At 47.6% G+C, this 16,804-nt stretch overlaps 1 protein-coding gene across 1 annotated transcript in view; it reads right to left on the bottom strand.

Annotated features, from left to right (window-relative positions):
• NUP210 (nucleoporin 210) overlaps positions 1 to 16,804 on the bottom strand; it is a 91,862-nt gene that overhangs the window by 31,819 nt on the left and 43,239 nt on the right. Inside the window, exons 14-20 of the mRNA XM_080914989.1 lie at positions 14,901 to 15,046; positions 14,186 to 14,407; positions 12,018 to 12,191; positions 6,405 to 6,597; positions 5,619 to 5,722; positions 4,801 to 4,905; positions 4,607 to 4,708 (exon numbers count right to left, since the gene is read on the bottom strand). Coding sequence (XP_080771115.1) covers positions 4,607 to 4,708; positions 4,801 to 4,905; positions 5,619 to 5,722; positions 6,405 to 6,597; positions 12,018 to 12,191; positions 14,186 to 14,407; positions 14,901 to 15,046 — 1,046 coding nt within the window. The remainder of the gene's footprint in view (positions 1 to 4,606; positions 4,709 to 4,800; positions 4,906 to 5,618; positions 5,723 to 6,404; positions 6,598 to 12,017; positions 12,192 to 14,185; positions 14,408 to 14,900; positions 15,047 to 16,804) is intronic.

Genomic DNA, 16,804 nt, shown 5'->3' with positions numbered 1-16,804 from the left:
GTCAAGCTTTTGACAAGGCACGTTCACGCATGGGTACACAATTATTCCTTCTTTTACAGAGGGGAGTGAATGAAAATGCTTGGCAAACATATGAGTATCACAGCCTTGGCAAACATATGAGTATCATAGCCACAGTTCCCACTACGCAGAAGGCTGAGGCAGGAAGAGCATCTGAGCCGAGGACTTGATGGCTCAGTGGTTAGGAGTACTAGCTACTCTTCCTGAGGACCTGGGTTCTAGTCCCAACACTCACATGGTGGCTTAAACCATCTGTAACTACAGCTCCAGGTTTTCTGATGCCATCCCCTGACTTTTGCAGGCACTGCATGCATGTGTGGCACATACACACTCAGGCAAAACATTTAAATACTAAACTCAAAAATAATCTTTTAAAAGGGGAACAAAATCAAGATTTCAAAACAAAGACCTAATATATAAAAATATAGGAAAGAAGAACAGAAAAACAAGCCATAAGCAGAGCAGGTGCAGAGAAACATTAGAGAACATAGAGGGAAAGGAGCATCCTAAAAGCTCCTTGGAATTAGCACATATATGCAGTCCCTCTCACAGCTGCTATAACTGATTCCCACAGGCTCTAAATCAGCTGCATGTAATGCTTCCCTACAGGTGGACAGAGTTTGCTGACCACTCATCTCATCAGTATCATGTATAAGTCAACCTTGCACAGAGCAGAGCTAGAACACAGGTAGAATCTGGAGTGAGGTGCAACCATATTATTCCTCTTAGCTACCTGTCTCCTCTCACTTGGCTTTTCTGATGCTGTCTCTTCATTAATCGTAAACAAGATGTAGAGATGGCCATGTATTAACCCAAATAAGACAGCACCACACATGCCTTGCTCATAAGCACATCTTAGGTTCCTGAGCTTGTTGGTCACTGAAGAGTCAGAACTCTTAGGTCTGCACTGCCATCACATGTGTTTCTATGAACACCTGTATACATGAGCTGGCCTCTGACTCACCAATCACAGTCGAGAAAGGAGATGTAGTCGGCATCTGCTCTAAGTCCAGTGTCAACCAGTCTGGAGGCAGAAAGGCCCATGACAACCTCACGTGACCAGAGCCCTACAAATATGACCATACTCCTTCATAGGGTGTTCTCAAGGGTGACCCGCATGATGGAAGCAGAGGTTTGCTGTCTGGTCAAGGGAACAGTATTATTGCCCAATACCCTCGCCCTTCTCTCACAGATAGAATCTCTGAGCAGAGGCAGAGCAAGCAGGCAGCATCATGGAAATACCCATTCATTGCCTACTAGAAGCTCTAGGAATCAGGAAACCTTGGAAGGAACTGAGTCTGTGTATATCCAGGGGCCTGATCTATATCTAAGCCAACAGGGTGGAGTGAGGAATGTCAGCTGCCTTCATCTTCACAAACACATTTAAAAATACTTTCAGCCTTGCCTAAAAGTCCCTTGGACATTACTATCCCATTCGGGGCATCTGTAAAAGACCACATCATGTTTAGTGGTGGAAGAATGCAAGTTTTCTCCTCACAATCTAGAGCAACACAAGGACTTCTGTTTAACATTGAACTTGAGACTGTAGTCAAGACAATAAAGCAAGAAAAAGACTAAAACTTCCAAATTCAAAGGGAAGGAATCAAACTACCTATATTCACACTTGACATGATCTCTCTCTCTCTCTCTCTCTCTCTCTCTCTCTCTCTCCCCCTTTCCCTCTCTCCCCCTCCTTCCCCCCCTCTCCCTCCCCCCTCAGGAATCAACCAAAACTTCCTAAAAGTTCAGCAAGGTTACAGGATATGAGACTAACATGCAGAGGGCCAAATGTTAGAAAAATAAAATTTAAGAACACAATTCCATTTAGAATTATTAACATGAAAAACAACAAATACTTAAAAATAAAGTTAACAAAACTAGTATAAAACTTAACACTCCCAACTAGAACCATCACCAAAAGATAGATATCAAGGGAGGCTGAGGTAACAGGGTAATACCTCACATTCATGGACAGAGGCTGTGTACTGGTAGAGTTCCAACTGGCTTTACACATAAGTTGACAAGCTGACTGTGGAATTTATGTTGAAGTATAAGGGATGCAGAATAGTCAACGCAGACAGAAGAGAAGGAAGAGCCAGAATACTCACAGAAAGTTAAGTTTGCTATGAAGCAGCAATCATCTATATGGTGGAGCAACAGGAGCACAGACATGCAGGTCGCTCAGACCTCACGCAGAGCAGGCGGCCTCAGAACTGAGCTCATGTCCCTATCTACTGGATTTTGACAAGAATGCCAAAATCATCCAGTGCAGAAGAAAAATAGCAAAGGCTACCAGGACAGCTAGACAGCCACTTGTGAGAGAAGAGGTGGATTCCCACCAGACCACAGTTAACTCCGTGTAGACATAGAAGCAAACAGAGCAAACCGGCAGGAGCAGCACCGGCCATGGCCCCTCAGGGTGACAGGAAGGCAGAGGCACAGGAGATCAGCAGGAACACTCATAGCCAAGGCTTCCACCTGAGTTCAATCCCCAGAACCACAGTTGGCCTCTGACATCCACACACACGCGCAGAATGCATGTTCCCCTCACCTCCAACACAACACAGTATAAATAAATACATATAACTTTTAAAAAATCAAAAATTTAAATTTTACTATTTTAGTTTTTATTTTAACCAAAATTAAAAACATAAGCTTGAAAGTATGCTACCAAGAAAGTAAAAAAGGTAAGCCTTAATGAAAAATATGTGCATATCACATCTTATGAATGAATTACCTCTAGAATATGATATTCTACAACTTAACAGAAAGAACAATCAAAGGTTCTAAATAGACATTTATCCAAAAAGACACAAGAATTTGAAGACAAAACAAGCCACAAAGTTGGTGAATGACTTTACTCCTCAGGAAATACAAATCTGCTTCACAAGGAGAAGCCACCTGTACCTACTAGAGTGGAACTTTGCAGAATAGGAAAAATCTATAGAGTTAAGTAATAAATTAGGCAAAAGCTGGAACGGGATGAGTTTCCTTTCCAGGCATGAAAATGTTACATTCATGATGGTGGGGGAGGGCTGTTCATATCTGTAATGTACTAAGAACCACAACACAACACATGAAGTTGATGAGACGTATGATCAAAGCAATCAACAGAGGAACACACGCCATCCCTCCCCACTTCCTGTGAATCCCATGCCCTCTGGTTTACCTCTGTCCCCACCAGCCCCTGATATCCACCTCAGTTAACCCTCAAGTCAATACTTCCAGCCACATTTTTCACACCCAGCTGGTTCCTCTCAATGTTGTCCAGCTTAGGGCCATTAACTTTGTGATCTCTAAACTAAGAGAGCTGATGGAGGCAAAAATCAGGAGCAACAGAAATGTGGGGAGTTGAAACCACAAACATCAGCACATGTCTGATGTTATGCCTTCAGCTTCTGAGTAGGAGTGGGCAACATGCTCCAGAATTTCTAAAAGAAGGCCTAGGTCGCTGCCTGGGTCATGACCCTCCCTTGTGCCTCCCAAGTGTCTCCTGTGCTGTGGCTAGCCTTCCAGGGCTCAGCTGGCAAGGTCAGAAAAAAAGGCTTGGGGAGTCATAGCCTGTCTGTCAACAAGATTTCAAGAGTGGAAGCCACGTGCCCTCCTTTCCACCACCCTGTCAGCTTAGACCTCCTCAGAGTCAGCAGGAGCCTTGGCTCTTTAGGAATGAGGCAAGTACACTTTCAACAGAGGAAGCAGAGTTTGGGCTCAGAGCTGCCCAGTGACAATGCCCTAGTAGGCAAGTGTTGACACTGTGGGTGGGTATTATTCTGAACCTCCTTTCAAGAGGAACTTTTCACTTAATGGCTGCATAAATACCCCCACAGACATGGGTAGATGTTTAGAACAGTTCTTTCTTTCTTTGACTCTATTAAGAGAAGAACATTTAGGGGCTAGAGATGGTTCAGTGACTAAAGCATTGGCTGGCAGCTCTTCCAGAGAGGATCTGGGTTCAGGTCCCAACTCCCACATGGACTTTCATAACCAGCCATAACTCCAGTTCTAGGTGATCTGTCACCCTCTTCTGGCCTCTGAGGGCACTGCATTTACTTGATTCATTGGTACATACACATGCATGCAGGCGAATACTCATGCACATAAAAGAAAACTAAACCACTGAAAAGAAAAGAAGACCTAAAGATCTCTAATAGAGCTTTAATCCTGTGTGATAAAAGGGCTAAAAGTACAAGTAAGGTAACTTTGGACTAGCAGCATGGGGCATGAGGGAACCAGGGTGCTCCATTCCTCCATGCCAAAGGTCCAATCAGGTCCCTGTGCTTAGGGGTGGGAGAGGGTGACATGGGAATTGTAAAGGAAAGCTTTGAAGTGTAAGCGTCTTAGGGTCACCACAAAGCCACTTATGTAATAAAGGAATAATTAAAAGATGAATCGGAAGACTGACTGAAAGGAAAGAATTAGGTAATTAACAGCGCAGGTAATTGTAGCTACAGAAGAGAAAGCACAGAGGTGGCAATGGGAACCACAGAACTTCAGAGTGACTCAGAATCTCAGGCTCTGCTCAGTACCAGGTAAGCCTGGAATAATGTCAACCTGAGCAGACAGCTGGGATCCCGATGCCTAGGCTTACCATAGCCACACCCCGGGTGTCCTGGTAGACCACCGTGATGATGTCCTGGGTGCTTGTGTTGAGGAAGAAGTAGCCAGAGCCTTCTGTGATATGGAGTTCTACCTGGAGGGAAATGTGAGGATGAAAGGGGTCAGACTGGGTGGCAAAGAATGCACAGTTCCTCACTTGAGGGGGTGGTGGGCAAAGGGTCACACCTGGACACCAGGATGGTTATAGATGGTCATTTCTTCCGGACTGACCCTTACATCCTCTACGAGAATAAGCTCAATGGAGGCTGACACAGGTACTAGCGGGTCATGCTGAAAGAAAAAGGCCAACATTGTTAGATCCGTAGGACCACAGACATCGCCCTCCGAAAAGAGTGGAGATAGATGCTCCAGGCAGAGGCCTCATTCCAGGAATGGAAGCTTCAAGCAGTGTTAGTACCCAGGGGACTCCTGGGAGGCAGAGAGAACTCCCCACCCCGAGAGAGGTCAAAAGCATATGTGACGCTCTTAAAAGGCCATCTGTGGGTGTAGTGCTCCAGAGAGGAGCTAACCTACAAGAGGTAAGAATGGAATACAGCAAAGACATTTGGGACAGGGATAAGTAAGCATCTGCCTCAGCAGGCTACCGCCTTCCAAATGGGGACTGTTTTTTCCCAGAGGCAGCTTTCTTGTCTCAGCATCCTGGCTCCCTAGGATGCAAGCCCCCACTTTCCCTGCCCACAGGCATCTACTGTCTCCACACCATTTCAGTAGCAACTTAGAGGGTGGTCTGACAGGGTGGCTATCATTCAAACAGGTTCATTCTTGGGGGACCCTTCTTATTCCTCAAATGTACCCACTGACTCCCCAATCCCTGTCAAGCAGCACATTTGCCTAAAGCCCTCAAGAGATGCTGGGGAGCAGGGAAAAAAAAAATCAAGAAAGGAGGTCCAGGCCTTCAGACACCAGACAGAATCTCTACAAAACCAGGAGACATCTGGGTCTTGCCCATGGTCCCATCCACTGTGTCTTCTGGGAGATACTACCTGCTTCACTCCAGCTGCGCTCAGGTGGGACTGCTGGTAGCCAGTTGCCGTGGCAGAGATGGCTGTGGTTCCTGATGCCTCATGAACCGAAACTGTCTGCAAACCTGAGGGCACAGGCAAGAAACAGTATCAGTCACAGGCCCCTTGGTTACCTTGGGGCCATCTCATCCTGCTGCTGATTCAGTTTCAAGTTTTGAAACAGGTAACTGAGTTTGCTGGGGCTTTTCGTCCTGTAAGGATTAACAGTTGCTGAGATAGGTTGAAAGGACAATATTGGGCTACTGAGGAAACTTGTCACTGCAACAGCTAGGCCAAGGGACCCGAGAAAGAAGATCTGACTGCACTGGGTCCTGAGTCCTTGGTTCCTACTGTACATGCCTAAATGGGATTAAAGAAACACAGTGATGCCGGGTGTACTGGTGCAAGCGTAAGATCTCAGCACTCAAGAGGCAAGAAGACCCGTCTGAGGCTAGCTTGACTGCATAAGAAGATGGAAGATGTTATCTCAAAAAAAAAAAAAAAAGACTGGTAGCTAACTGTCATGGCATCATGGCGTGTCAGTACTCAAAGGCAGAAGCAGGTGGATCTCAGTGTCTAATGCCAGCCTGGTCCACATAGTGAGGGATGGGGAGATGAGCTCTCCCTATGTCTTTGTACAGCTTTGGATGAAGGAAAGCCTCAGGCACCTGAAGTCCTAGGCATGAACTTAGTGCAGGACCTTCCTGTGTCTCTATGGCTTCCTTCATCTCTTCCAGCTCTAGATCTCTAGCTAAAGACCTGACCTACCATGTAGCTTCTTTTGGCCATTCCCATCCTCCTGGGATACCAGCTGCATGGGTCGGTCAAGCTCAATGCTGGCCAGCAGCGGCCGAGAGGACTCCCACTGGATGTTCAGAGAGCTGAAGTTATCAAATCGCCGGCCCTGTTGGTCATAGGCACCCAGGTCTAGCAGGGGATTGCGGTGACTGGATACTGGAACCTAAAAGAAACAATAATCAGATGCTGTGGCCACACCCAGGACTCTGGCACTACTGGTATGCAGTGAAGCTGGCAGTTTCTATTGTGGGCTCATAAAGTCCCAATGAGGGGACAGAGATAAGTCATAACCAAAACTCAGGAATGCCACCACTTAGGTGCCCAAAGTTCCATCCAAATTGGCTCCTTTTTCTCCATGGGTGAAAAGGACTTCCCCTTTTCCCTAAAATAATGACACAAGGTGCATGCCAAGGAGAGGCAGCTAAGGAGAGACAGCCAAGGAGAGGCAGAAGTATCTTCCTAAATCTGGACTGACCCTTGGCTCCAGCTCTTCCTGCTCAGGAAGGCACAAAGGTCTCCATCTTTGGCTGCCCTGGTCAGGGAAGAAACCAGAACCCTTCTGCTGGGACTTTAAAAAAAAAAAAAAAACTGTATTTCAGATATATGTATATATGTATGTACATACGTATATATGTGTTTGAATGCTTTTCCTACATATACATATATAAGCCTCATGGCTGTAGAGGACAGAAGAGGGCAGGATGATTATGAACCATCATGTGGGTGCTGAGAACTGAACCTAGCACTCGTAACCACTGACCCATCTCTGTAACTCCAGGACTTTTAAATATGAATTTAAAGTAAGAATTTTAAATATAAATCTTGTACTGTGGTTTTAAAGACAAATTCACACTATAATTCACAATGAAGTAGTAAAATGGAGTGGGCTCTAGCATAATTTGCAGCTGATCTAATCCATTCAGGCATAGCCCAGAAGGAAGGACTATCCTCTGTCACCTCAGGGTAATTGTCACTAAGTCTAGTAAGTGAGATATCACAAGTGATTTGTGGTAATTCCTGGAATTACCCTCTGAGACCCTCTGAGGCCTAAGCACAAACTTTCTGCATAATGGCTCCTACTGGTGGACACCCATGTAGGTAAGAGCTGAATTTACACTGCACAGTTGAGATGTGGTTGTGGGGGTGGGAACTAACTGTTCCTGTGGTAGACCATCCTGACTGATATCACATCAAGCTCCCTGACTCTACCTCCAGGAGCTCTCTCCAAATTCTTGTAGCTCTCCTGGTTCCAGACATGACTAAGCATGCTACAATTTAAAAGTCACTCCTTCATGTCAATGACTCGGCTCTTTGACTGGGCACACCAAGGGTTTTAACTAGACAGGACACAAGCTGGGGAGCTGTGAGTGTGGGCAGGGACTGCATAGCTCTTTCCACAGACATCTCACCTTCCTCCCTTCTGGTAGGAAATCAGTGCTTTCCTGGGAAAGGCATCAGGTTTATGCAAGCATGCCTGCAGGCTGACTGAAGCTTTCCCACTTTACAAAATGAAACACTGTGTGAGACTTTCCAGAAGTTGCTCACACTCTCATAGACTCCGAGTGGAACACAGCAGGTCAGATTCTCCTATGACATTGCTTTCTCCTTAGGCACCAGCTCAACTCAGTCCTGGACTAATCAGTCCCCAGGTATACGGTAGCACCCAAGAGTGGTAAAAGGAACACTGGCTGACCTGCCTGGAAGACCTGGACCTGACCTGGTCTGACTGCAGTCAATCATCCCCTCTGGTTGACTCCATTCTGGTGTTTCACCTTGCCAATAATTTACTCTGCAAACACATCCTAGGTGGCCTCTAGATTTGGAGAGCTATAAAACTAAATTGATACTCCACCTAGATGCACCCTGAGGATATATCTTCTTCAAGGTCCCCTAATGGGACCATAAATCGCAGGGGCCATGCCTGAATGGCCGGCTCACGGCTCGGGAACACAAGGACTGACGGATCACATGGCAGTTCTGTGTCCAAGGCCCATTACTTCTTGCTGACACCAACACCACGTAGTCCATTTGGAGTCAAGCGCCATAGTCACACCATTACCTTTCAGTCCAAGGCAGCTCTGGACTAACCCAATCTGGCTGCAGACAGACCAGGAACCCTCACTGAGCTCCTCACCGATGCTTAAAGACAGGGAAGACACATCTATATGTGATGTAGTTTTTGTCCTGCTGCAGCTCAACAACACAGACTGCTCAACATGAAAGCCGATGTTCTCCTGGTTAACACCCACTCCCTATGCTCTTGCTGTCTTAGTGTCCCTAAGTCTACATAAGGGTGCCTCTCCAGGGACTCAAGGACAGTGTACTCCTGGTTTGCTGCTCACTTATTCAGTTATTTGCTGAGCTTCTGGCAGAAGCCAGGCTCTGTTCTGGTGACAGGCAGAGACTGAACTAGTCAAGCAAATTCTACAGTAATGGGTCACTGTAGGAATCTGGGAGAGGAGTGGGAGGAGGGGTTGGGCATGCTGGGGCAGGCACACCTTTAAGTGAAGCCAAAGACAAAGGAGAATCTGGATAAAGAAATGAGGGGCCAGCAAGGAAGGCATGAGGCCAGGAAGGGGAAGCTGTAAGTCCTAGGGCTCAGCCTATCCAAGCCCCAAGCACTGCTAGCCAGTGGGGGAAAATGATGATGTATTCAAGAATGAAAGGCATAAGTCAGAGGTAAGAATAGCTAGGAACCAGGGACCCAAGGCTCCACAGGCCGTAGAAGGGGTTTGGTGTTGTCAGAGCCCAACTAAAAGCCACAAGCAGGTTTAAGCAGAAAAGACAGACTATATCTACTGAATATACAGAATATTGTTACTCTCTGGGCTCTACATCCAGTCACATAACCCATCACTGGCCTCTGTCACCATCAATGGTTGTCTCCCAGCAGGTGGGGCTTGAACACAGGCCAGTGATCTTTCATGGTGGAACTTCTTCTCTGACTTTTGCTCCTTGCCTCTGGCAGGGAGCCCAGCAGGCAGATGTTTCCTGAGAATACAAACTTAGCACAATGCTGTTTCCTCTACCAAGGACAATTATACAAAACAGATGTGAACTAAAAGGTAAAACATGCAGACAAACCAGGCAGAGGGAAAAGAGACAGACAGACAGAGAGACAAAGACAGGTGATGTGGGCTCTCACGCATGTGTGGTAGCTAAAATGATCTCAGAAGTAGAGTAGAGCAAGCGGGAGTCATTGGAGGCTGAGAAGAGAGGGGAGGGACAGAAGGGTGGGATGTAGCGCTGAACACAGGGAGCAGTAAGCTCTGGGGTTCTGCAGCACAGGGGACAACTAGATACCAGAATAATAGATTACATAAAGAACAGCAAGGGAACATTCTGAAGCTTCCCAACAATGGAAGCACCGTTTGAGAGGGAGGGTTGACCAGACTGATTTGATAGCTCACAGATATGCATATATATGTGCATGGAATCACAGTGCATGCTGTAAATGTGCAACAATATATCAACAGAAAGCTAAAATGTCTTGAATCAGGTAGCAAGTACAGGATTTCATCTCAACAAGTCTCCAAGTCAAAATAGAGAAGTCTTTTCCTGAGCACCCCAATCCGAGGCCAAAAAAGACAGTTATTCATTCTGCAGCAGACACTGGGAATAAGGCACCCTACCACAACCACACTCCTCACTTCTTAATGAGATGGAGCAAGGTACATATTCTACGGGGTCCCTGTTGACTTAGTAGAGAGTATACAGAAGCTGTAAACCACCCTTACTGGCCCAACTGAAGCAAGTGAAGGAGATACGTGAGAATCTGTGGAGTGTTTATTCTCAGCTCCAGTGATGAACAAGGGCTGGAAGGCAGAACCATCACACAGATCCACATCAGAGCCGCAGGGGAAACAGCTGTACTTGACTCCAACAGGAGAGATGAAGGCTGGTCCTCAAGCCCCAGGCATTACAGCTGTATAGATCTCCCAACCTAGCGTCTGACCGATGGGTGTAGACCCAGATCTCATAGTACCTGCCCCACAGCTGGGAAGCTGTGGACACACTCGACATCAGAAGGCTCACTCCAATGTGCAGGAGGACTGAGTGCACAGAGGGGAGCAGTACCTATTCTGAGATGGCTTCAGACCCCAGGAGGAGTTGCTGGGTTTGGAGATGGATAAAGCTGGTTCTGCATTTCAACTCTGCTCACCTCAAACCTGGTCATGGTGCTGGGGGTGACAAGGCTACAAGGTGGAGGTTCCAAGCACACAGAACTGTCCTGGCCACCACATGCGCAGGAGGGAAACTAGAGACCATGTCTGACTTCAGAGCTGTTGCTTTTGCTGTCTTCCCTCCCTGGGCCTTTCCCTTAGCTCCACTAGGCTGGTATCTCTCCTTGTCCAGCTCCTCCTCCCAGCCCTCTGTGGCCCTCCTTCATGCCTGGCAGCACTGGTCCCCTGAGCTATATTCCTGTAATGGTCCTTTTGTCTCCTGGTGGCTCCTCTCCATCCTCAACACTGTTGTTCCAGAACCCGGTGCTGAAGGGCCAGGAGGACGTGCTGGACAAGTATGTGCTGGAAGGTAAGAAAACCTTGACTTCTTCCTCCATGCAGGGCTGAGGCTACTTTCTCCCGCATCCCTAAGCTAGGTACGTTCAGGGCCCTCAGCTGTGAGGTTCCAGAGCTGAGGACTGGACCAGTCCCAGCTTCTGGGGATACCAACCTGTAGGTGTTACCACCAAGTCAGCAAGTGCAAGGCACTAAGGACTTTCTTCTTGACACTTATTGTGAAATGCCCTGCCTTGTGACAATGCAATACTGATGTCCCCTCTCCTCACAGCTTCCAATCCTACTCTGACTACGCACAAAGACAACATCCCACATAACAGCTGAAACTATTTAACACTCCACAAGAACTCTTCAGTTCCTCAGGTGCCCAGCAGAGGGCAACAGTGAGTCTAAATCAGAAGCAGTGGGGCCTGAGGGGTTGTCTTACTTGGCTACTACTGGAGCTAGGATGTGGTCACACCCCAATGATCCCATCAGAAATGAACACACCACTGCCTATTGTGCCCCACCCCTTCAGCAAGCCTGATGCACATGTGCTCTGACATTCAGACTCTGACAACTGACAGTATACAAAGACTGTGCTCTAACATGGGACTGAGTACCCCTGAGCTATATATGGACTGCAGAGCTCCACAGAGCATCAGTTTTCCCCTGTGGTACTGAAGCTGACTGTGGCTGTCACTGGTTCCACTGGGAACAACATTAAGGGAAGATGAACCGCTTATTACTAGCCTGAGAAAAGACCAAAACTCCCAACTGGCTTCTAACAAGTATCTGTCACCTTCCCACACTATAACGTAGAAAACCAGGAGTTAAGTATGTCTCTCTGTAAGCTGGGAACAACTATGCAACTGGACTTTGGAAAGTCTCCCACCTCTGCAGGCCCTGGATTCCCTCATGCAAGGTGAAAATGGAAACATCCCACACAGCTCTGGCTGCTGAGATTCAGGTGCCTGCTTATGAAGTCCCAGCTCTCAGAACACTCAAGAGCATGGGTGCAGGGAGCTAAGGCTCTCCTGTGGATGGCAATGTCTCCTCCCTGCCCAAGAGTGGCCATACTCACCACCTGCTTATTCTGCTGCAGCAATGGACAGGACAGGTCCAGCTGCGGGAGGGCATAGACAGGCATGAGAGTAAGCCTGGATGGCGAGGCACAGACAGACTTCACCACAGTGGGCTCCACAGCAGGGAAGGGGTTAGAGAGGCTGGGCCTGTTCCCCACAGACAGGGCGATGACCTAAAGAAACAGGAGGAGCAGTCAGACACCTGAGCTTAGTCCCTCCTCGCTGAACTCAGATTTAACTTCTGCCTATACCCGAGGCACCATACACAAACATCTCAGAGAAGAGGCAGATAAGGCGATGCCTTGTGGTTCCCCAGGACATCAGGAAAACCCCATAGCTGAATCTGAAGATTGCTAACACCCATCCAGGTAAAGTGCAGATGTAGGAATCTGGCCATGAAGGTTAAGAGAACTTAACTATAAAGGAATGGGTCAGAAAAGACACTGTGCAGGCAAAGCCCAGTGGAGAGGCCAGACCCAACTCCATGCCCACTTGCTCCTCCAAGCTAGAGGAGAGAGGCCACTCTCACCACCTGCATGTGCTAGGCAACAGTGCACTGGACGGGGAGGAGCTATGAGAAAGGTCCACTTTTGGCTAGAGTGGGGCCTGTGAAGTCAAGTGCAGCCTTTGGCTTCATATGCAATCGGATAACAGCTGCACATGAGGGAGTGAGCATCCTCAGCCTCCTCGCTGACACACGACTGTGAGGACAGAACAGTCTGCTTTGAAGTGGGAGAAAGGAGGCACCTCCTGACTTTCAGCAGGCTATCTGCCCATGAAACCACAAGAGAGGAAGGCCTTAGATGAGACCTGGCCTAGAGTCTAACTTCTACAGGCCAAGGCAGGGACTCCAATGACTCAGACAAGCCAAGATAATTCCTTGCTAACCTTAGTCTTATTATTTATTTGGTATTATGCATTATTTCTTGTTCCTTTTTTAAAAAGATTTGTTTTATTTTATAAGTATGGGTAATTTGCATGCATATATGTGCACCACATGTACACACATACACAAACACACACACACACACACACACACACACACACACACACACACACACACACCTCATGCTATGCCTGGACCTCCTGGAACTGGAGTTGCAGCCAGTTGTGAGCTGCCATGTGGGTGCTGGAAACTGAACCTGGGTCCTCTAGAGGAGCAGCCAGTGCTCCTAACCGCTGAGCCATCTCTCCAGCCTCAGCTTTTCTTGTTCTTAATTCTGTCCTATACTTCTACTAGCACCTCTAGGGGCCTTTATCCATGCACTCCTTCGACCAGAGCAGCCTGCTTTGGATCGCTGATATCAGGGGGCTGTGTCAGGGTGCACATGTGTACCTTTAATTGACTCTACATTCGTTTCCCTCTTACTTTTCAGTTCATGGTTCTGCCTGCTTCTGTTCCTGTCTGGGGACTCTTGGAAACAGATCCATGAGAAGCCAGAAGAGCACAAGGCCCACAGAGTTAGCCTGGCCTGAGGAAAAGGGTACTATGTCCAGCCATGCAGGCCCCGTGGGAACTCAGAATATGACACCCTTGGTTCAATCCTATTAGCCTTCCAGTATTTGGTGGTTTTCAGCATTAATAACAATAACAAAACAAACACTAAAAACACTGAAGCTGGGCATAATAACTTATGCCTCTAATCTCAGCACTTGGTAGGTTGTGGCAAAGTGAGTTCAAGGTCAGCCTGTGCTACATAATAATAAAGTGAGTTTCATTCAAGCCACCCTCAGCTACATAGGGAAACCCTATCTCAAACAACCAAAAAGTTCACACATGCAGGCATGGGCACAATCCCCTGAATCCTAAAAGAAAACGCTGGTGTGCTTGTTCAGGTCCAGGGTCACAATTCTTTGGATAACTGCCCAACCTTGAAGCACGGGGCTTTGGGACTCCTGATCTCAAAGCTCTACACCTACTTTGTAGCAGTGGATGGGGGACACTATGGCCCTGGGAAAGAGGCGGTCACTCCAACAGCTGCCTTTAAGAACACTGATGTGTACTGGGGACTCCGACAGCCACACTCCATTCAGTTGGCTGCTACTTCCTGGACTCCCTTGTCCTTGGATGTAAGAGGAACAGCATTCTCACAGCTCTCTGAGGACTGAGTAGATTTTCTATCTCTCTCAGTAGGCAAGGTGGGACTGAGGGTGGCCGTCCACTCACCTGCTCACCCAAGGCCTGGCAGGTCACAAGGACCCAGTGCTGCTGGTAATTCCGAGAGGATGGAGGGCCCAAGAGAGATAGGCTGATGCTGTCAGTATCTTCAGAAGTGACATTCCGAAAGAATTTGGAAGGTTCCAGGACCCATGGCCTGGGGCCTCCTTCAAACAGCATCTCCTTTGAGGATCCCAGGGTTATCACAGCAACTGAAGAGGGATCCACAGCCTGAAGAAAGAAGGAAGAAGCTTAACATTGCTCTGGGAGGTGGCCAGGCAATGCTAGGCACCCCAAAGTCAGGACCCCACCCTGCTTGGGTGGGCTACCAGGCAAATGCTATGTCCTCTTTGAAATTCAATCTCCACATGGGCATCACGCACAGGGTGGCCATGAGTTAGGGTCTTTGGGAAGAATTAGGTCTGCACTGGAGCAGGGAGTACACTAAGGTGCGGGGCATGGTGGTGGAGAGTTTATTCCAGCATTCGAGAGGCAGAGCAGAGGCTGGTAGGTTTCTATGAGTTTAAGGCCATTACTCAAAATACCACCTTGACTGGTATACAAATCAATGTGATGGGGACATTTTCTCAGCTGGGGTTGCATCTTCCCACAAGATCCTAGCCTGTCAATTTGGAGGCGAGGGAAAGGCATAGGAGCGATGGATGATATCATGTAACCTCCAGGAACACTAAAGGATAGATGGCCAAGGGCAGGCACAACTCACCTTGAGGGGCAGGTAGGCAGCAAGAGTGATCTTTGCACCCAAGTGTACATGGCCGTGTGTGTAGCTGACAAGGAGGGTGGTAGACCCCTGGGCATCAGCTCTCACTTTGACTCCACTGCAGTGCTCAGGCCCCGGTGGCAGCTTCCCTGCACAAGAATCGCATGTTAACATGAACTTGTTCTAAAGGGAAGGGACGGCAAAGCCAAGGGCCCCTTTACATTCTGGTCTTCATATACAACTTGATTTTGTTATCATCTAACTTTCCAGAGGTTAGAGTTGCAGTTCAGTGGTAAAATGGTTGCCTAGCACAAACAGGGCTCTGGGTTCCATTCCCAGTACCACAAAACACAACTAAACAAAAGCGAAATATGACTCATGTATCACACAGATCTGGTACAATGGCTTCCCACCTCTCTCATGCGCACAATGCACCATGTCCAGGATCCAGGTCAGGAGAGAGCTTACCAGCAGCCTGGACTCCCCTAGAGGCCCCTCTTAATCTGCAACTCTTCCCTATTTCCATCAGAATAGCCTTATACAAAGAGGGGTTGGGAGCGTGGGCTGTGATGGTCCACAGTCTTCATGGTCAGGCAGCCTTTACCACATTTCTGCATGCTGTTCTGCGGTGGGGATGAATGCACAGCAGGATTCTTCACTGCCGCCATGAACATTACAGGTGGTTCTAGTTTGGGCTGTGCTACATAATACCAATGTGGACTCCAGCACTTCTGCTGGCTGTGACTAGAAGGGGACCAGTGGCAGGCATGCATGTGTGCAGTGAAATCCCTCCCAGTTTACCCTGCTACCAGATGCTTTTCATCTGGGCTAGCCTTTCCACCAAATTTTAATTAAGTTTGCAAGAAATGTACTAATGTTGTGCTGGTTTGTGCTTGTCAACTTGATACAAAGGAATTACTCTAGAAAGAGGGGAACACTGTTAAGGAACTGCCTCCATCAGGTCCACTATAGGCAGGTTGAGCAAGTCTGTAGGGCATTTCCTTAGTTAATTATTGATGTAAAAGGGCCAGCAGACTGTGAACAGTACCACAGTGAGCAAGTGATCCAGGACTGAATAAGAGAGCAGGCTGAGCAAGCCAGTGAGCAGCGCAGTCTCTGCTTCAGTTCCTGCCTCCACGTTCCTCTATTGGCTTCCCTCAGTGATAGACTATAAGCTGTAAGCTAAACAGATCTTTTCCTTCCCCAAAGCTGCTTTTGGTCATGGTATTAAACATAGCAACAGAAAACCTAACTAGAACAATTCTGAACTATGGTGAAGCACACAACATATAAACTTATCTCAAAAGTAGGGAGGGTGCATTCGTGGTGGTGCAGGCCTTTAATCCCTGCACTCTGGAGGTAGAGGCAGCAGGCTTATGTCTTGAGTTCAAGGCCAACCTGCTTTACAGTGACTTCTTGGCTGGTCAGAGTTTAATAGTGGAATGATGATGATGATGATGATGATGATGATGATGATGATCCCACCTCAACTTTCTTATGTTCAGCAACAGGCCACAGGGTTGTTCAGGTCCCACCCCAAGCTGCCACTCAGGCCCTTTGACTTGTAAAACTGAAAAGTCTAGTGTTAATGGCAGCCATAATTCCGTCTCTATGAACTTGCCTACTATAAGCCGCTCACCTACTTAGAAGCTCATGCGCACTGATCTCATGTGACTGGCTTAGTTCACCTAACACAATGTCCTCAAGGCTGAAGGACATTTCAATAACCTTAGGTCTATACTAGAAATGGGACTTCCTGAGTTACACTGCTTTGAGTTTTGAAAACCCACCACATTGTTTCCACAGTGGCTGTCTTTAACATCATCCAGCAAAGCATGGGTTCCAGTCTCCTTACATCCTAATGTGTTCTGTTGCTGTAACAGTAGCTATCCCAATGGGTGTTGCTT

The sequence above is a fragment of the Micromys minutus genome, assembly GCF_963924665.1.
Source record: "Micromys minutus genome assembly, chromosome: 3".
Lineage (NCBI taxonomy): Eukaryota > Metazoa > Chordata > Mammalia > Rodentia > Muridae > Micromys > Micromys minutus.
The sequence above is the reverse complement of the archived record's forward strand: the minus strand, read 5'-3'. Positions and strand labels throughout refer to the sequence as shown.